The 17,500-nt window shown below is 41.8% G+C and overlaps 3 protein-coding genes across 3 annotated transcripts in view; 2 read left to right on the forward strand and 1 right to left on the reverse strand.

The window, feature by feature from the left end:
- Positions 1-7,016, forward strand: part of vav1 (vav guanine nucleotide exchange factor 1) — a gene marked incomplete at its 5' end in the record, with an annotated part of 39,600 nt that extends 32,584 nt beyond the window's left edge. Inside the window, 6 exon segments of the mRNA XM_080522394.1 lie at positions 35-66; positions 1,143-1,253; positions 3,590-3,677; positions 4,150-4,273; positions 6,402-6,553; positions 6,924-7,016. Coding sequence (XP_080378520.1) covers positions 35-66; positions 1,143-1,253; positions 3,590-3,677; positions 4,150-4,273; positions 6,402-6,553; positions 6,924-6,977 — 561 coding nt within the window. The 3' untranslated portion in view covers positions 6,978-7,016.
- A 572-nt stretch (positions 7,017-7,588) lies between these two features.
- On the reverse strand, positions 7,589-11,497 carry ubl5 (ubiquitin like 5). The gene is made up of 5 exons (XM_080524013.1): positions 11,444-11,497; positions 11,025-11,095; positions 9,599-9,682; positions 8,786-8,823; positions 7,589-7,930 (listed from the first exon to the last, which is right to left on the reverse strand). The coding sequence occupies exons 2-5, from the start codon at positions 11,078-11,080 to the stop codon at positions 7,887-7,889; spliced, it is 222 nt and encodes a 73-aa protein (XP_080380139.1). The 5' UTR covers positions 11,081-11,095; positions 11,444-11,497; the 3' UTR covers positions 7,589-7,886.
- Positions 11,498-12,058: 561 nt separating this feature from the next.
- pin1 (peptidylprolyl cis/trans isomerase, NIMA-interacting 1) overlaps positions 12,059-17,500 on the forward strand; it is a 9,505-nt gene continuing 4,063 nt past the window's right edge. Inside the window, exon 1 of the mRNA XM_080522440.1 lies at positions 12,059-12,191. Coding sequence (XP_080378566.1) covers positions 12,134-12,191 — 58 coding nt within the window. The 5' untranslated portion in view covers positions 12,059-12,133. The remainder of the gene's footprint in view (positions 12,192-17,500) is intronic.

Genomic DNA, 17,500 nt, shown 5'->3' on the forward strand with positions numbered 1-17,500 from the left:
CTCTCTCTAATCTCAAACCTCGCTCTTCCCCCAGAGACCTACTGCTGACCTCTCTGGCTTCCTCTGGTATGTACCAAGTGATTATTAGTTTATTATGATTCTTTTATTTAAAAGGGACAATGGACAGTCATTGACTCTCCCTGAGTTAGCTGGGTAGCTGAATTGTATCAGCAGTCCCTGGGCAGGTAAACCCACAGGGGAAATACGGCCTCAGGTGTTATAAACGTTGAGTTGAAAACAGAACTACAGGACATAGAAACATCACATAAAACAGAACTACACGGGGCGCTTAGGTGGCGTAGCGGGTTAAGCGCTGACCATGTAACCGCAGGGTCCCCGATTTGATTCCGGCCGGGGACATATCCTGCATGTCATCCCTCCTCTCTCTCACCCATCTTTCCTGTCTAAATCTTCACTGTATCTATCAATAAAATGAAAAATATGAGTGGGACTGTCCCACTCAGAAAAAAATACTTTAAAAAACAGAACTACAGGAACTGAAAATGTCACACTTAACACTCAAGAAAACATTACATCAAATAAGACGTCAGAAATATTTTGGGGGGGCTCTATGTGGTCAGTGGTCACATGATTGGTTATCTATCAGCCATGATTTCAATTGGTTTTCATTTGAAGCCTGTCAGAGTAGAACATTGTTTGATAGAGCTGGGTATTAAGTTCCAGAAGTGTACAGCTCTGATGGAAAAAGACGAACGGCTAAACTCAATGGACCTACACTGCACCACACAGCTGCCTCTATGTCACACAGATTGTATATGTTGTTGTGGTTGTAGGTATGCAGGGAACATGGATACAGATTGTATATGTTGTTGTGGTTTTAGGTATGCAGGGAACATGGATACAGATTGTATATCGTGAGCTTAGAATTATAAGGTTCTATCTCCTTTTCGGGTAGTTCAGAGATATTGAGCGTCAAAGTTTATACATTCCATTATGTTTTGTGAGATGGAACCTTTGTATTTTATGAATTACTAACTAAAAAATGTCAACATTCTAAAAATAACACCACAAAGGCATTAATAAACACCTAATGGATCAGATTATGTAAAAAACTCAATTTTGACAAAAATGGAGATAGAACCTTATAATTCTAACGTCACGATATGTTGTTGTGGTTGTAGGTATGCAGGGAACATGGACCGTACCGCGGCCAAGAACCTCCTGCTGTCTCGCTCCGACGGGACTTTCCTGGTGCGCCAGAAGGATGGAGGAGAGTTCGCCATCAGCCTCAAGTGAGTCCCGCCTCCATGGACCTACCAGCCAATAGGATTCAAGGATCTAAGACTGCTGTCTCTCAACCCGATTAGGGAGGGGAATGGACCTATCGCTAAGCCACGCCCCAAAATAGAAATTGTCCAATCATCACATCACAGCAAAAGTCACTACAGGCCGAAAACCCGGGACAAACAACTCACTAATATCTGATGGTGAAAAGCCGGGCGTGGCTTAGCGATAGGTCCATTGATAAGATGTTATTGATACCGATGCCATTATCGACTCTGTTTATCGATCCGATTCTTTATCGATTCCCTTATTGATCACTCTGAACACAGTGTAGAATGTCGGAATGCCCTTAAAAGGATTTAACTTGGAAGACAAATCTAAAACTGACTGATAAAATAAACAATTCTTTCCTATGCCTAGTAATATTGGAATAAATTACAATACTCCTTTTCAAAAGGGAATAAGCGTGAACCAAATATAAATTGAACTGGCACATAAAATAGGTTAAACAATTCTTCTTTAGAATTTAGAAGGTGTGGCTGAAACAACATCAAGTGAAGACTGAAGTTTGTCCTATTTAGAAAAGAGGCTATAGTGCAGCCAGCAGTATTTATTTTACTTTATTTAACCTTTATTTAACCAGGCAAACAATATTACATAATAAGAACACATTCTTATTTACAAATGCAGCCTGACCAAAAAGCAATGGCTCTTTGGGGGGGGGGGAAGCTAGAATAAAACAAGGTTAAATAATTTACAAAGTATCATAATGCTATACATACTGATCATATTAAACTATGCATTTGACTTATTATATGTTTTCAGTTGTCTCATTGATTAGAAGAGTAACTTCATAATATAATTACTAAATTACCATATAATAAACCAATGGAACATCTGGCACAGTGGTAGCACTATCTGGCACAGTGGTAGCACTATCTGGCACAGTGGTAGCACTATCTGGCACAGTGGTAGCACTATCTAGCACAGTGGTAGCACTATCTGGCACAGTGGTAGCACTATCTGGCACAGTGGTAGCACTATCTGGCACAGTGGTAGCACTATCTGGCACAGTGGTAGCACTATCTGGCACGGAGTGCAAAGTATCAACGCCGCAGGCACGTTACATTATTGGAGTGCAGGTCGTCTACCATTTAGAATCCACCACGTTGCATTTCCTTTGACTTTGTCACATTTTAACACTTAATCAGCCATGAGGGGTCTTTTTTTTTTATATATCTTTGCACTCGATCAAATTTCAAGACCCTCCTTTCATGACTTGTCCTAGATATGTGCGTTCTACCACCCAGTATCCTTACATTTTCAAAATCACATCAGGATAAGCTAGCATAAAGCTATTTTGCCGTTTTTCTGTGTAGGAAGCAGGCTAATTTACAAGCGGCCAACTAGTGGTCGTTGTGTGTAAATAGCAGCTTGAGCATTGTAAAGTGGCGGCTCTCTTAGTAGGTAAAAAGGCACGACTGTTTTAGTGTTAAATAGATAACATGCTAACATGCTACTACTATCAGCTTTCTCAAACAACAGTTTGCGAACGGATACCAGGCGTTGTGGCAGAGCCTGAGCGTTTGAATACTGTCCTTGTTGCGACTAAATAAGACGGAACACTCCCATACGACACCGCAGAGTTTGACGTCAGATGCAGAGTTTGACGTCATGTCGCGTGAGATTTTACAACGAGCATCTGTTCGAAAAAACATGCCGGCGTCGAAAACCTCAGAGGTGTCCAATTCCAATGGATCGAACAATTTGGAACCGGTTCCCTACACCCGAACTCTCACGTCTACTTTTTTAAAAGTTATTTGTTTCTGAGTGGGGCAGTCCTACTCATATTTTTCATTTTATTGGATATAGGCCTAGTGAAGACAGACAGGAAAGTAAGGGAGAGGGGGCATGAACCAGATTCGAACCCATGCCAACATGGGCACATGTGTGCACTGTAGGCCGCGGTGCTAGACCACTGGACCACCCCAGGCCACTCTCATGCATACTTGAACGCTCTCTTGCTCACACACGCTCTGCGTATTCTCACTCACACATCACACACACACACACACACTACCTTTTTGTTTTGTTTTGTTTCTCTTACATAGCATAGCTGCGTAATACTGGAAATACTATAATAGTATTTGACCTCTCTTATAGAGAGTCAATACTTATTCTCTCTTACAAGCATGCTTACCTTGCTGGCACATACATGTATTCTTGCTCACATGCACACACACACACACGCACACAAACGCACACGCACACACACGCACACGCACACACACACACACACACACACGCACACACACACACTGATTGGTCTCTGTCCTTCTCGCAGGTTCAACATGGACATAAGACACATCAAGATCACATCGACCGAGGGCCTCTATCGCATCAACGAGAAGAAAGCATTTAAAGGGTTAATCGTAAGTAGTCTCCTTTTCACTCAATGTATTGACCCAATCTCTACCCCCTAGGCACTACTGTACTGTAATCGTGTAAATATGTATAGATATGAAAGGATCGGATAGGTGTAAGGAATGGAATATGGCGCACAATCATAGCAGAGGGTGAGGTGGAGCTTGTTTACCATATTGTTAAAACATGCTAAAACCTATCCAGTCCTTTCACATCTACCTAGTAGGTATCCATTTGTGACGTTAGAATTATAAGGTTCTATCTCCATTTTTGTCAAAATGTTTACATAATCTGATGCATTAGGTGTTTATTAATGCCTGTGTGATGTTATTTTTAAAATGTTGAAATGTTTTAGTTAGTAATTAATACAATACAAAGGTTCCATCTCATAAAACATAATGGAATGTAAAAACAAAAGCAAATCTCTGAATATCCCTGATATTTTCTCTCTTTCTTTCTCTCTTTCTCTGTCTCTTTTAGGAGATGGTTCAGTTCTACCAGCAGAACTCTTTAAAAGAATACTTTAAGGACGTGGATACCACCTTACAGACCCCCTTCAAACAACCTGAACAGAGCGAAGCACCCACCAACACACACTCCCCAGGTAGACACACACACACATTCTCTCTCCTGTATCTGGGGGGTATTCCATGAACACTGATAAAGGAAAATCCAGGCTTGTTTTTCAACAATTTCAATTTCATTCCGAGTTCCGTTACGCTGAATATGGCTGAAAGAAATCGCTGTTGAGTTACCATGGCAACTTATGCCTCAGAACTAACCTGGTATCTACCAGGTTAACTGTCAAGATGAAGTTAGTTAGATGCATGTCACAACATGTCTAACAGGAGAAAACAAAATCCTGAAAGACAGTTCCGTCAAGATTGATAATTTGATAGTTTGATAAATAGTTTGATAGATAGATAGATAGATAGATAGATAGAATAAGGTAATGTGCGTACATCAAGTCAATACCTCCAAAGTACTTTATATAAATGAGGCCCCAGGGGCCTCATTTATAGAACGTGCTTAGATCAAATTTTGATCTTACCCGTGTCGTACGTAGAAAACCACGTCAACGTAGTGATTTATACAATTTCAACGTGAGTCAATTTGACCGTGGAAACGATCGTAGCTCTACGTCGAGTATTCATTTGCTTACGCACATTACCTACTGGTTATGCGGAGTTATTACAGGCATGTGAGCCGCACTGGAAAAACGTTGCCTACTGTAATTCATGCGAAGTTTAAGTGGCTCGTAATAAAATGAACGATGTTGTTATCTGCCGAGAAAATGAGTTTAATTCAAGATTTAAAGGGAACTTATGTTTATGATTGTATTTCAGTCTTCCTTTATATCCCTCCGGAGCTGTCTATCTCCCCTTCAACATGCCTAGTGCCTTCCACAACGGACCTTGCCCGGCCACGCACTAAATTATACTGGAGTTTCTCCGGTGTCTGGGAGTTCGCAAAGGGAGTTCGCAATCATGTTTTCAATGTCACCTGATAAGAATAAGACCATTATTATTACAGTATAAGCAGCACTCGAGTTGAGGCGGGATGAAAACAGTCAAAATCGTCCCCCTTCTAAAACTTTCCTCCCCTCTTTCCATACGTTATGTCATTTATCAATGAACGTGGTATTACTGCTATTTCAAGGTGCGAGGGGGCACGCACACATGCAATGACATTTTTACTGACACTGAATTCACTGATGCTGAGGGGATGCTAAAATTGTCCTCATATGATAAAATCCACCATCCCCCCTGATTTTCTTTTACAACTTGAGTAGCCTACTGAGTATAAGCATTTGCCTGGTTAGTTGTCATGATCAAACGTTACAAACGCAACTTACAGAGAAGCCACTCTTCTCTGCCCTCTCCCGCTTCCAGACGAACGCCTACCCTATATTATAGCACTTGTCTTAATTCAGCCGCTATAATTGAGCCTCTATCACAGGGCGTTAATACAAACCTCATTCACCTGCGTTCAATTCCAAGTATATTTGGTATTTATAGAAGGAAGCACGTACGCAACTTTAAACCATCTCAGCCCGTTTTATAAATAATGCTTACGTCCGTTTAGAAAAATGTGCTTACGTGAAAGTCAAAGATGACGTTCAAGTACTTTTTTATAAATGAGGCCCCAGGCCTTTTCAACTAATCGCTGATGTAGCTATTGACGTACATGGAATACCCCCCTTTGTGGTATCTAGTTGTAATAATAATAATAATAATAATAATAATAATAACAATTTGTTGTATTTATATAGCGCTTTTCCGAGGCTCAAAGACGCTGACAATATGGGAAAAACTGAAAACACAGAAACAACAAGCAACAAATAACATTAGCACATCGAACACAGGGTTAACGAACGGGGAACACAGTAACGTCCAGGGGGTTACGGGAGATGGTTAGGGGTAGGGGAGGTTGTATGCATGGGAGAACAGGTAGGTTTGGAGCTGGGATTTAAAAGTGGAGAGTGAGGGTGAGTCTCTGAGTGGTTGAGGGAGAGAGTTCTAGAGGCGGGGTGAGGCAGCTCGTGAAAAGGCACGGTCTCCGAAGCCTTTGAGTTTTGAGGGGTGGTACAGCGAGGGGAACAGTGGACGAGGATGGGAGGGTATGGGTAGGGCGGTGGGGGAGAAGGAGGTCGGAGGTCAGTCAGGTAGTTGTACTGTGTGTGTCCTTACTTTCAAACATTTGATTCTTTAGTTACTGTGTGTGCCCTGTAGGTGGCAGCGTGGGGGTGTTTGGCATGGCGAGGGCGCGGTATGACTTCTCAGCCAGAGACAGGAACGAGCTGTCCCTCAGGGAGGGGGACACCATCAGGATCATCTCTAAGAAGGCCGTGAACGGCTGGTGGAAGGGGGAGGTCTACGGAAAGGTGGGGGATACTGCACGCTCACACACACACACACACACACACACACACACAGACACACACACAGACACACACACACACATAGACACACACATAGACACAGACACACACATAGACACACACAGACACAGACACACACACACATAGACACACACATAGACACAGACACACACACACACAGGCACACACATAGACACACACACAGACATAGACACAGACACAGACACACACACAGACACGCACACACAACACACACACGCACGCACACAATCAACGTATTCTATTCACACACAGACACATTCAATCTATGTATTCCCACACTCACAACAAACACATTATATCTTTTTCACACAAACTCTTCTTCTGTCCGCAGGTGGGGCTCTTCCCTTCAAACTACGTTGAAGAGGACTATTCTGAGTACTGCTGACCGGGCCGTCCTCTGTGCGTTTGTGTACATGCGTTAGGGACCCCTGGGGGGTATTCCATCAACGTCACTAACGGAAAATCGAGGCTTATTTTGCTCAATTTCGCGAAAGACTTATCAAAAATTCAAACCTGGATTTTCCTTTAGCAACGTTGATGGAATACCCCCCTGGTCTTGTGTGTAACCCCAGAGTCGTGTTTGTCTGTACAGTATCTGGCTCTGTAACCCTGCACTGATTCAATCTTCTACTGTGAATAAAACTACTGGTTTTTGTCTTGATAGGTGGCCTGTCTTGTCAATCCACCCCTGTGCTTTGTGCTAAAGGCTAACCTGTCGAACTTAACTTCCACAATAAGCTAGGCACTATAGAAATGTGATACAATCTGTTTTTGAAGATGCTTTTATCATAAGCCACTTACTGGTTCACATGCACGTTCAATATGCGATTCAGGATGTAGCCCATGTGGTCAATTGAACCTCAACCCTTACTGCTGTTACCTTGTGAGAACTTCACTTCTATGCATGTGCGTTTCCATGTTGTTTGACAAGGTAAGTGAGTAACATTCAGATACAGACAGAAACAGGACACCGATACATTGATTCAGACATGAAGGTAAATAAATATCTGATTTTATTTCCAAAACAATATCAAAAGAAAAAAATAAATCATCAACAATGTCCGTCGTAAACCATGACTGTAAATGGCTACCATCTAATGACCATCATTATCATTAAAAATTATCATTTTAATTTTCATTAAAAATTATCATATCATCATTATAAGCTCTGTGTTGGCTCCACATTTTTTCTGTTACACAGTTGTACGTGTGTGTGTTTGAGGACTGAAAGTGGATGAAATAGGCATGTGTGTGTGTGTGGGTATGTGTGCGCGTGTCAGGTCAGCCTCGCCCCCTACTGGTAGTACAGCTCCAGGTTCATCCCATCGTGGATCTCATCTGCAAGGCAGAAGTTAAGGGAACAACCACATAACTATTACAGGGTTCCCACACCTTCTGAAACATCAAATTCAAGCACTTTTCAAGGACTTTCAAGACTCAATTCCCTCAAATTCAAGGACCCAACACGGCATAGTTTGAGACAGAACTAGATGAGAATTTATACAATAGGAACTATCTGCTCACAGACAACAATTAAAAAGAGAGGCTTGAATGTGTGAACACTAGATGGTCTCTTGCCTTCTCTACCACAGCACAGCAAAACAATATATTGTGAAATATGTGTAAAGGTAAGCAATACAGAGACTTATTTACTAGTTGACGAGCTAAGTAAAACATTTTGAATATATATATATATATTTTAGAGAGAGGGGGAGGGGAATTCAAGCACTTTCAATGACCCATGTCGATTTTCAAAAATGTTTAAGGCCTTGATTTTTTTTTCTTCAAATTCACAAACTTTCAAGGATTTCAAGGACCCGTGAGAACCCTGCTATTAATATCTGTACTACTGCTATTGCTACAACTTGTCATGTCATTCCAGAAAATGTTTTTATCCAGTGTTGAGTATGCAGAAAACAAACCCACAACCATTGCTCAACTTAAGACTTTCCCTGGGCTAGCCCCCTTTACCAATCTGGGAATTTCCCCTTTTTCAATGTCCTCATATTTTACTACTACAATACATCCAAAATAACAATAAACCTCATCAAAGATGTTATGTTGGTTAAGCAATTCGTTTAAAACATACCTAGCATATGAATCGGTTAAGTGAGTACAAAGGACTACTACTGTAGGTCATATTTCATCTCCTGACATACAAACAGAGAAAGAAGCAGACATTTGAAAGGATACAGTCTCCCAGAGACACGTGGTCCTTGAATATGGTGTACCTGAGGAGACACAGAGCATTAGCAACTGACACACAAAACTGCCACAGCAGAGAGACTTGTCTCATCGCTACTACGGCCCCAATCCCCATGCCTTGAACTTTGTCACTATGGTATGGAAGCCTGTTTTGACTAGGTTATATACACAAATACAGAGAAATTGTGTTTTTTTTCTTCTCCGAATGGCCATAACCACAAGGCATGTGAAAGCTTGAGTGGACTTGGATCCAGGGACTATAGAGGGACTAATAGTCAAGATCAAGATCTTTTAAGATCCTTCTGCTTGTTTATAAAGCTCTCACAGGCACAGAACCAGCATATCTGAAAGACCTTTTGCTGAGCATATCAGCCCAATAGAGCTCTCAGGTCTTCTGACACTGGTTTTCTCTGTGTAACACATGTACAAAAGAAGAGGTTTGGTGAGGCTGCATTCTCATTTTATGCCCCCAAATTGTGGAATGCAGCCAGTTTACATTAGGGATGCAACCTCAGCACATATGTTCAAGTCAAGACTAAAAACCCATCTTTTTAATATTGACTAAATAATTAAATTATGACTATATAATGAATGGAGCACTTTGAGCTGCAACGTTTGCAGGAACAGTGGTATACACAAAGGTTATTATTATTATTATTATTATTATTATTATTATTAAAGATTATTAATGCACACCGGCACTGCTTGTAAACTGACCATATATCAGTGCCTTGGTGTTGGTGACACAGACAAGCAGAGAGGGGTTCAGGGTTCACTGTACTCTCCTGGCCCTTCACTCACCACTTCTTCAGGACGATCTTGTCCCACCTGGTTCCTGTCTGGGCAGAGATGAGCTTCTTCAGGTCTCCGATGGTGTCCTCTGAACTGGAGGGGAAGGGGTTAAGGCCGACACACTAGCACAGGGGGGGATACGTTCTGTCTGCCACACTCGGCCTTCATTGTGGCCTGGTTGTCAATTGCAAACTGCTCAGGAGAAAGGTGGTTTTCTCGTGTGAAAGCGGACCTGAGCTCAGTAATTAGGGGCTTTTGCCCTGTTGACCATTGAGAATAGATTTACAACCTCCCTGGATGTTGATGACATCATCGAGGACTTCACCTCATCGAAAGTCAAAAGAAAGCATCTGTCAATTAAAGTTTCCTATTTAAATATCTAAATCTGATTAAGTACCGACACATTAAAATCAAATGTAAAATGCATATAAATAAAATGTATAACATAGGGCTATACTTTCTACTATAAATAAATGACAACAAACTAATTGCATCTGAATACAGAAATATTAATAGATTAAAATAAAAAGATATACCAAACTAAATTAATGAGCATAATAATCACGTGGCAGTTTAAAAGTCATTTTGTTTACCAATATCAAAACATGCGTGTAGGGGGGCCCCGAAAAATAGTCTGCCTAGTGTAACCTACCCTTTTCACCGGCCCTGTCGAGACCTAAACTAACCCCACTCCACTCCCCACCATCCCAGTTTATCCCTCAAAGAAGAATGAACTGATGGTGTCAGGGTGTTATAGAAGGGTGAACTGATGGGGTGAGGATGTTATAGAAGAATGAACTGATGGAGTGAGGATGTTATAGAAGGGTGAACTGATGGTGTCAGGGTGTTATAGAAGAATGAACTGAGGGGGTGAGGATGTTATAGAAGAATGAACTGATGGGGTGAGGATGTTATAGAAGAGTGAACTGAGGGGGTGAGGATGTTATAGAAGAATGAACTGATGGGGTGAGGATGTTATAGAAGAGTGAACTGATGGTGTGAGGGTGTTATAGAAGAGTGAACTGATGGTGTGAGGGTGTTATAGAAGAGTGAACTGATGGGGTGAGGATGTTATAGAAGGGTGAACTGATGGGGTGAGGATGTTATAGAAGAATGAACTGATGGGGTGAGGATGTTATAGAAGAGTGAACTGATGGGGTGAGGATGTTATAGAAGGGTGAACTGATGGGGTGAGGATGTTATAGAAGGGTGAACTGATGGGGTGAGGATGTTATAGAAGAGTGAACTGATGGGGTGAGGATGTTATAGAAGGGTGAACTGATGGGGTGAGGATGTTATAGAAGAATGAACTGATGGGGTGAGGATGTTATAGAAGAATGAACTGATGGTGTGAGGATGTTATAGAAGAATGAACTGATGGAGTGAGGATGTTATAGAAGAATGAACTGATGGAGGTCAGGTTGTTGAAGGATACTTGCACTTGACTCGGACCTTCTTTCCCAAGCGGTCATTGCAAACTACCTCAATCATCTTGTTCACGCAGTCCTGGAGAAAGGGGGGAAAACACGCACCTGTCAATGTTCAAAGTTCAACGTTGAATATCCAATGTATGAGGACCATTCCAAACTAACTAGCTACCATCCTACGGATATAAGGGAACATGGAGTTGTTACAAACTAGCGTTGCTTTGCACAAATGGAACCAAAACAAACAAACGTGTTTACTTCGGTTGTGCACGATGTGGAAGCTAATACAGCTAGATACATCTTCATCAAGACAAAAGATGTGACAAAGACAAAGGAGTTATAACACCATAAACATCAATGTTCGTTATAATATTTAATGTTGTGCATTAAATTAACGGTATCAGACCAGAATAAACGTATTTATTACCTTAAACTGACTACTAGTTGTCCCAAAAATGTATTCAAACGACAATCGCTGGAGCCTCGGTCACCGTAAAGTGTTGCAGCTCATGTTCAGCCAGCGAGGTCCAATCAAACGTCTTAAACCGATGATTGACAGAAAACTACCGGGCGCTGATTGGCTCTGGTGACTATAAAGGGCGGGCATTGTACTAAAAATCTACGCCGTAAAGCCACCATGAGAGTCGTGAATAATTGTAGTGAAACATCGCGAAATAACCCAAGTATATCCAGCTGCAGACATCAAATCCATCACCCGGAAACGTGATAGACCATACGTCATCATACCGCGCCTGCATATTTGCATAGACTACGTCATCGCCTTACTACGGTGGAAACTACGAAATAACGCCTACATACATCATCCTCTCTGGTAACATTATCCATGCAATAATCTATTAACTGAATATAGTTTATTTATTTATTTTTACAAGCTACGATAAACTTTGAGAAATGCAAAATGTCCAAAAATGCATGTCTACAAATCATGCGCGCAGACACGTAGAAATATTCTACAGATACATAGATAGCTATTTGCTGACATCTGCCGGACATCTTTGGTACAACAACAGCTGGAGAAGTTTCTCATTCTCAGCGCCAATCTACGAGAGGAAGAGAAGAGAAGAGTGACTTGCAGTGTTGTTGAAAGCAGTGAAAAATGGCAGACGACGAGAAGCTACCGTCCGGATGGGAGAAGCGAATGAGCCGCAGTTCAAGTAAGGGGGAACGGCCCGCCACTCGTTTATGATGAGCGTGGTGAATTATGTCCACATACTCCACGAAGGACATCGTAGTGCAGCACTCCGCTAGCAGCTAGCTAAGCTAGCTTGTCCACTGATGTGCCGCTAGCATCGCGATGTCACCACCCACCCAGACGCACATCAGCCCCTTTCATGTTCCCAATTAGTTAGGCCTTTATTTTTTATTTTGCGCTTGTTATTGTTGTAGATTCGCATATGAATGAAGTATGGAATGAAGGTTATCTCACCACAAGCTGAGCTGGCTAAACCACATTAGCCAGCCGAGGTAGCTCGCTAACTAGCCACACACATGCTATGTGTTGCAGTCCCAACATAAAGCCGTGATGCGTTTCACACACATAGTCACAACAGTCTCTTTCTTTTTTGAGTTTACAGGTCCTGGGGGGTATTCCATTAATGTCATTAAAGGAAAATCCAGGCTTATTTTAGCAAAATATCGCAAGATTTAGCTAAATGAGCTTGGATTTGTCTATAAATCTCGCGAGACCTATCAAAATAAGCCTAGATTTTCCTTTAGCGACGTTGATGTAATACCCCCCAGGTCCTGGTCGTCACAGGCTAATTGTCGTCTATGGCAGTGGTTCCCAACCTTTTTTGTCTTGTGTACCCCTTGAGCTGTTTTGCCATGCCAGAAGTACCCCCTCACTCATGCGTGTTGATTATTTCCAAAAATGTTCAATTAAACACTAACTTGCAAATATAACATTTATTATACAACAGTTAGTTCCGACCAAGTAATTTGATTGGACAAGAGGCATTCCATGAGTGCCGATATACAGTATAACAGCACTGGGACTTTTAACTAGCCTATATGTATATCTGTCCACAGCACATGTGTTCTATTACAGTTTTTTCCAATTGCTAACACAATAAAATGACATGCATAGCACAATTATTTAAACTGACACACACAGAGCAAAACCTCTTCTCAAGTCTCCAAAACTCTAAACACATTTTCTGCTTTACACACATTTAAATGCACTTAACACGGTTCTCTGCCTAAGACACAACAATCTGACATAAAGTCACATGTTTGCCATTTCAAAACACTGCCATTCAAAATTAGACTACATGAGCTAATTGGCCAATACATGTGCCACCTGGCCAAACACCTCAATGGTTAATTCATTCATCACACACACACACACACACTGCCACGAGACAGCCAGCGAACGTCTGTGTGAAGCAGTAGCTGGGTAAAAAATTTTATACGGTGCCATTTGGACTTCATAACTTGTGAAAAATAAATTGTTGATTTATCTATATTTTAATGTTCTATTATATAAAGGACATATCTAGCTTGCTGAAAAACATAGTGGTCGAGCTCAGGCACCTACATTTTATTTAGAATACCCTCTGTAGTTGAATAGGGCGAGTGTCTCCAGAACAGAGTGGACACATAACAGGGTGGACACTAACAGGGTGGACATTTTGAGTTAAAGTTAGCCTTTAGCCTGCCTGTGTTAGCATAATGCCTAGAATGACCATGAATACTTGATGAGGAATCTAATTTGCACTAAATACTTTTTTTTTAAATTATTCAATTTGATTGATCTCCTCAATATTTAGGCATAACAGGCAGTGTTTCCAGCGATTTTTTTTTCTGTGTGCACGCGCATAAAACGCGCACTGGCGCTCAAAACAAAGACGTAATTTCACCAAAAACTAGAGGGCGGCAACAATTATAATTTCTTAAATAGCGGTTAAGTCATTAAAGCCGAGCAGATGATTTTATATAGAAGGTGATCAAATACCAAGATATCCTACAGCTGCAGCGGAACATGCGGAACGCGCATGACACACACACACACACACAGAAAGATCAATACGAAGTAGGGCCAGTGGTGTAGTCTAGGTGATACGCAGGACTACGCCGTATACCCACTAGGAAAGGCCAAGGATTTCCATATACCCACTTAAAAATGTGTGAGAATACGTAACGGCGTTTTGTGACAGAACTTTCACTTTCATTCATAAAATTCACCGTCTGTGTTACGAAGCACTTGACTTTTGGACCATTGGGACTGACTATAGCGTCATATACCATCAACGGGGGGAGATGCGACATGAAATATGTCAGAAAGCAGCACTATCATGCACAGATCAGCCTTATAACATGTAATGTTAGATATAACATTAGACAGGGAGCGCAGATGTATTTCTATGAACGATATGAGGCTGGGAGGGGAGAATCACAGTATACCCACTAGAAAAAACTAGACTACACCACTGAAGTAGGCCTACGTGAGAGTACACGCACAAAACCGGCTAACGTTACTCATTAACTGTTTACACAAGTAAAATCACAGTGTGACAGTCAGATGGAGCATTCGGTAAACAAAAACAGCAAGGTAATGCTATCAGTTGAGTTAAAGAAAACCAATTCTTACCTTTGAGGACACCAACATGAGCCCTGCTACCCGTACCTCCGCCGTTCTGTTCGTGGTGATTTTAGAGGCAATAGATTATTTTTGCCCCGCGCATATTGCTATGAATAGTTCGAAGCTAGCGTTAGGTGCGAGGCTGCTCAGTTAGCCCATTAGCGGGAACATTATTTGTTTCACAAAATAGGCTGATTTAGTTGACCATGAACATCAGAGACATACATTACGAATGTTCATTTAAAATACTCTATACTGAGCACTGGTATAAGAACATGAACCAGAGAACAGCAGTAAATGCAATAACCCACAGTCGTCGCTGATGATGTTGCATTTTCGATTAGGATACGGGATTAAAGGCACCGGCGACGGGCTAAGAGAGAGAGTGAGGAGAGGGATTTCCTGAAATCCAAATGTCCCGCTAAATTCGGACCTATCACAAAACTGTTTTGAAAGCGCGTCGCCTCTAGGGTTGGGTACCGTTTGGGTTTTATCCGGTACCGGTACCTAACCGATACTTTAAAAACGGTACCGGTACCAAAACGGTACTTAATTCGGTACTTTTGATTTTTTAAAATGACATATAATAACACGGTCGACAACATTAAACAGCTTTTCACTTTTTTATTGCTGAGGCACAATATATATTAGTTAAATATACACTCAAATTAAAATAAATGAAAATAAAACTCCTGAGCCTTGGGGACTCCATTAAGCTGGGGGTGCCTATCGTTGGTACTGATGTCGAATACGAGTACACACTTGTTCGGCAGCCCCTCAAGGACATCAGAATATTCTTAGAAAAGGGATCTAGTGAAGAGGCCTGCATAGCCCCCAGAACCAAGAAGACCAAGAGGAAATATAACTCTGATGAACTGGAGCCCTCCACCTCGTCAAAATCCAAACTATGTTGCCGCTCAGCTACTACAACTCCCCTCCCCCTCTCTGGTCCATGACACATGACGATTCGTTTTTCAGACACAGTAGTAGGATAAGGACAGTACCCGAATATCAAGAGATCCCCGATCATGTTGTCCACCTCGCAGAGACGCAGCCACACATCCGCACTACGTCATCAACAGACGCGTCGAATCCTGGAGTGCACTGTCCAATCAAAGGCTTGCGTTCGTAAACTCGCTCTGACAGCGTCGCAGCGCACACTGGGCCCGACGTCATAAGGGGAGCAAGTCATTTGATTGGACAGAAGGCATTCCACGAGTGGTGATCAGAATTCCAGAACGAGTTTACAAACGCACCCATAAGTCGAGCGTCGCGTTACGCCAACCCGCTAGCGGAAGTTGCTATTAGCAACCTTCTCGTTATCCTTCCGTACTCGCTGCTTTCACTGAGTGGAAATTTAACAGGCGATGTGACGTCGAGTCACCAGTTGACAGTGAAAAGTACCGAAATGAGGCACCGAAATCTCCTTTGCGATTCGGTACGGGTACATACCGAATGTAAAGTAACCGGTACCTACCGGTACCGATTTTCGGTACCCAACCCTAGTCGCCTCGCTTCAGTCTCGCTTCAGTCGCCTCGCGCGTCGCCTCGATTCAGTCTCGATTGCAGTGCGAACACAAACGACGAGGTTAATTGCAACATTGTAACATATTGTAAATAACTACGCCCTAAATCGTAACGAAATGTTGGTCTGGAAGCGGCCTAAATCTAGCTTCAATCTGCTTTTTTTCTGTTCTCAGGTCATAATAACTCGCTGCCTTTCTGCGCAGCCTGAATCAAAGTGGACTGTGAATCAATTAGTGGCGGAGGAAATTCATTCGTGGCGGCCCGCCACCAATAAATGCATATAGAGGAAACACTGACAGGGTGGACACGTTATGGTCAACCACATTAAACTCACTGGATAAAAACATAAAAATCAGATGGTAAAAGAGGTAGAAAATCACACAGCTTACCACATTTGAAATCCCCTCCACTGATGTGATGTCACCTCATGAGAGTGATGTGATTGAGAAATATGGTTTTCTTTTAAAAGGGTAACACAGCATAACAGGGTGGACAGTGATCGCAGGGACAAGCAATATTGTAAGCAAAACCTTAATTTTTTGTACACATTTTTTAAAAAATTGATAAAAACTATATTTGATTTCAATAGATATTGATCAGGAAAATGAAATAATAATAACATATTTGGAAATGTATATGTTTTTAATAGTTATTTTTTGGATTGAAGTTGAATGAACAACACTGGGGACATCCCAAATCCCATGCAAAATCAAATTTACATCTTTAACCAAAGCTTTTAAAATGTAGAAAACAACAACTTAGAAGCCCATATCATTGTATTCATAATAAATAACAATTGACTGTACATGAAAAACCTAATGGAATTAGTATTTGTCCAAATTTAGACAAAATACAACATGATTTAGTACTGGGGACGGAAAAGGCACCGTATAAAAAAAAATGACCCAGCTGCTCATGCTCTGACCCGCTGCCATGACAAAGAGTTTGAAACAGTCTGTGGTTCATTGGCCGGGACTGAATGAAGTTAATCACCTTAACTGCGTCATCCATAACTGCACTTAACTCGGCGCTCATCCTTTTGCTGGCGAGTGCCTCCCGGTGAATAATACAGTGTATCCACTTAATTTCGGGGTTCACCTTCATCACACGCCCAAGCAGCCCACGCACCTTACCCGTCATTGCTGCCGCTCCATCGGTACAGATGTGACTGCAGGATTTCCACTCCAGATCGTTGTCTTTGAAGAAGCTGTCAATAATCAAAAATATTCCCTCGCCAGTTGTCTTTCCTGGCAGCGTCTTGCAAAACAAGATATGCTCATTTATGTCCGACTCTTCTTTATAACGCACAAAAGCCAGCAGCTGAGCCTCCCCACTAACGTCGGTCATTTCATCTAA

The sequence above is a fragment of the Nansenia antarctica genome (assembly GCF_963989245.1).
Source record: "Nansenia antarctica genome assembly, chromosome: 2".
In the NCBI taxonomy this organism is placed as follows: Eukaryota; Metazoa; Chordata; class Actinopteri; order Argentiniformes; family Microstomatidae; genus Nansenia; species Nansenia antarctica.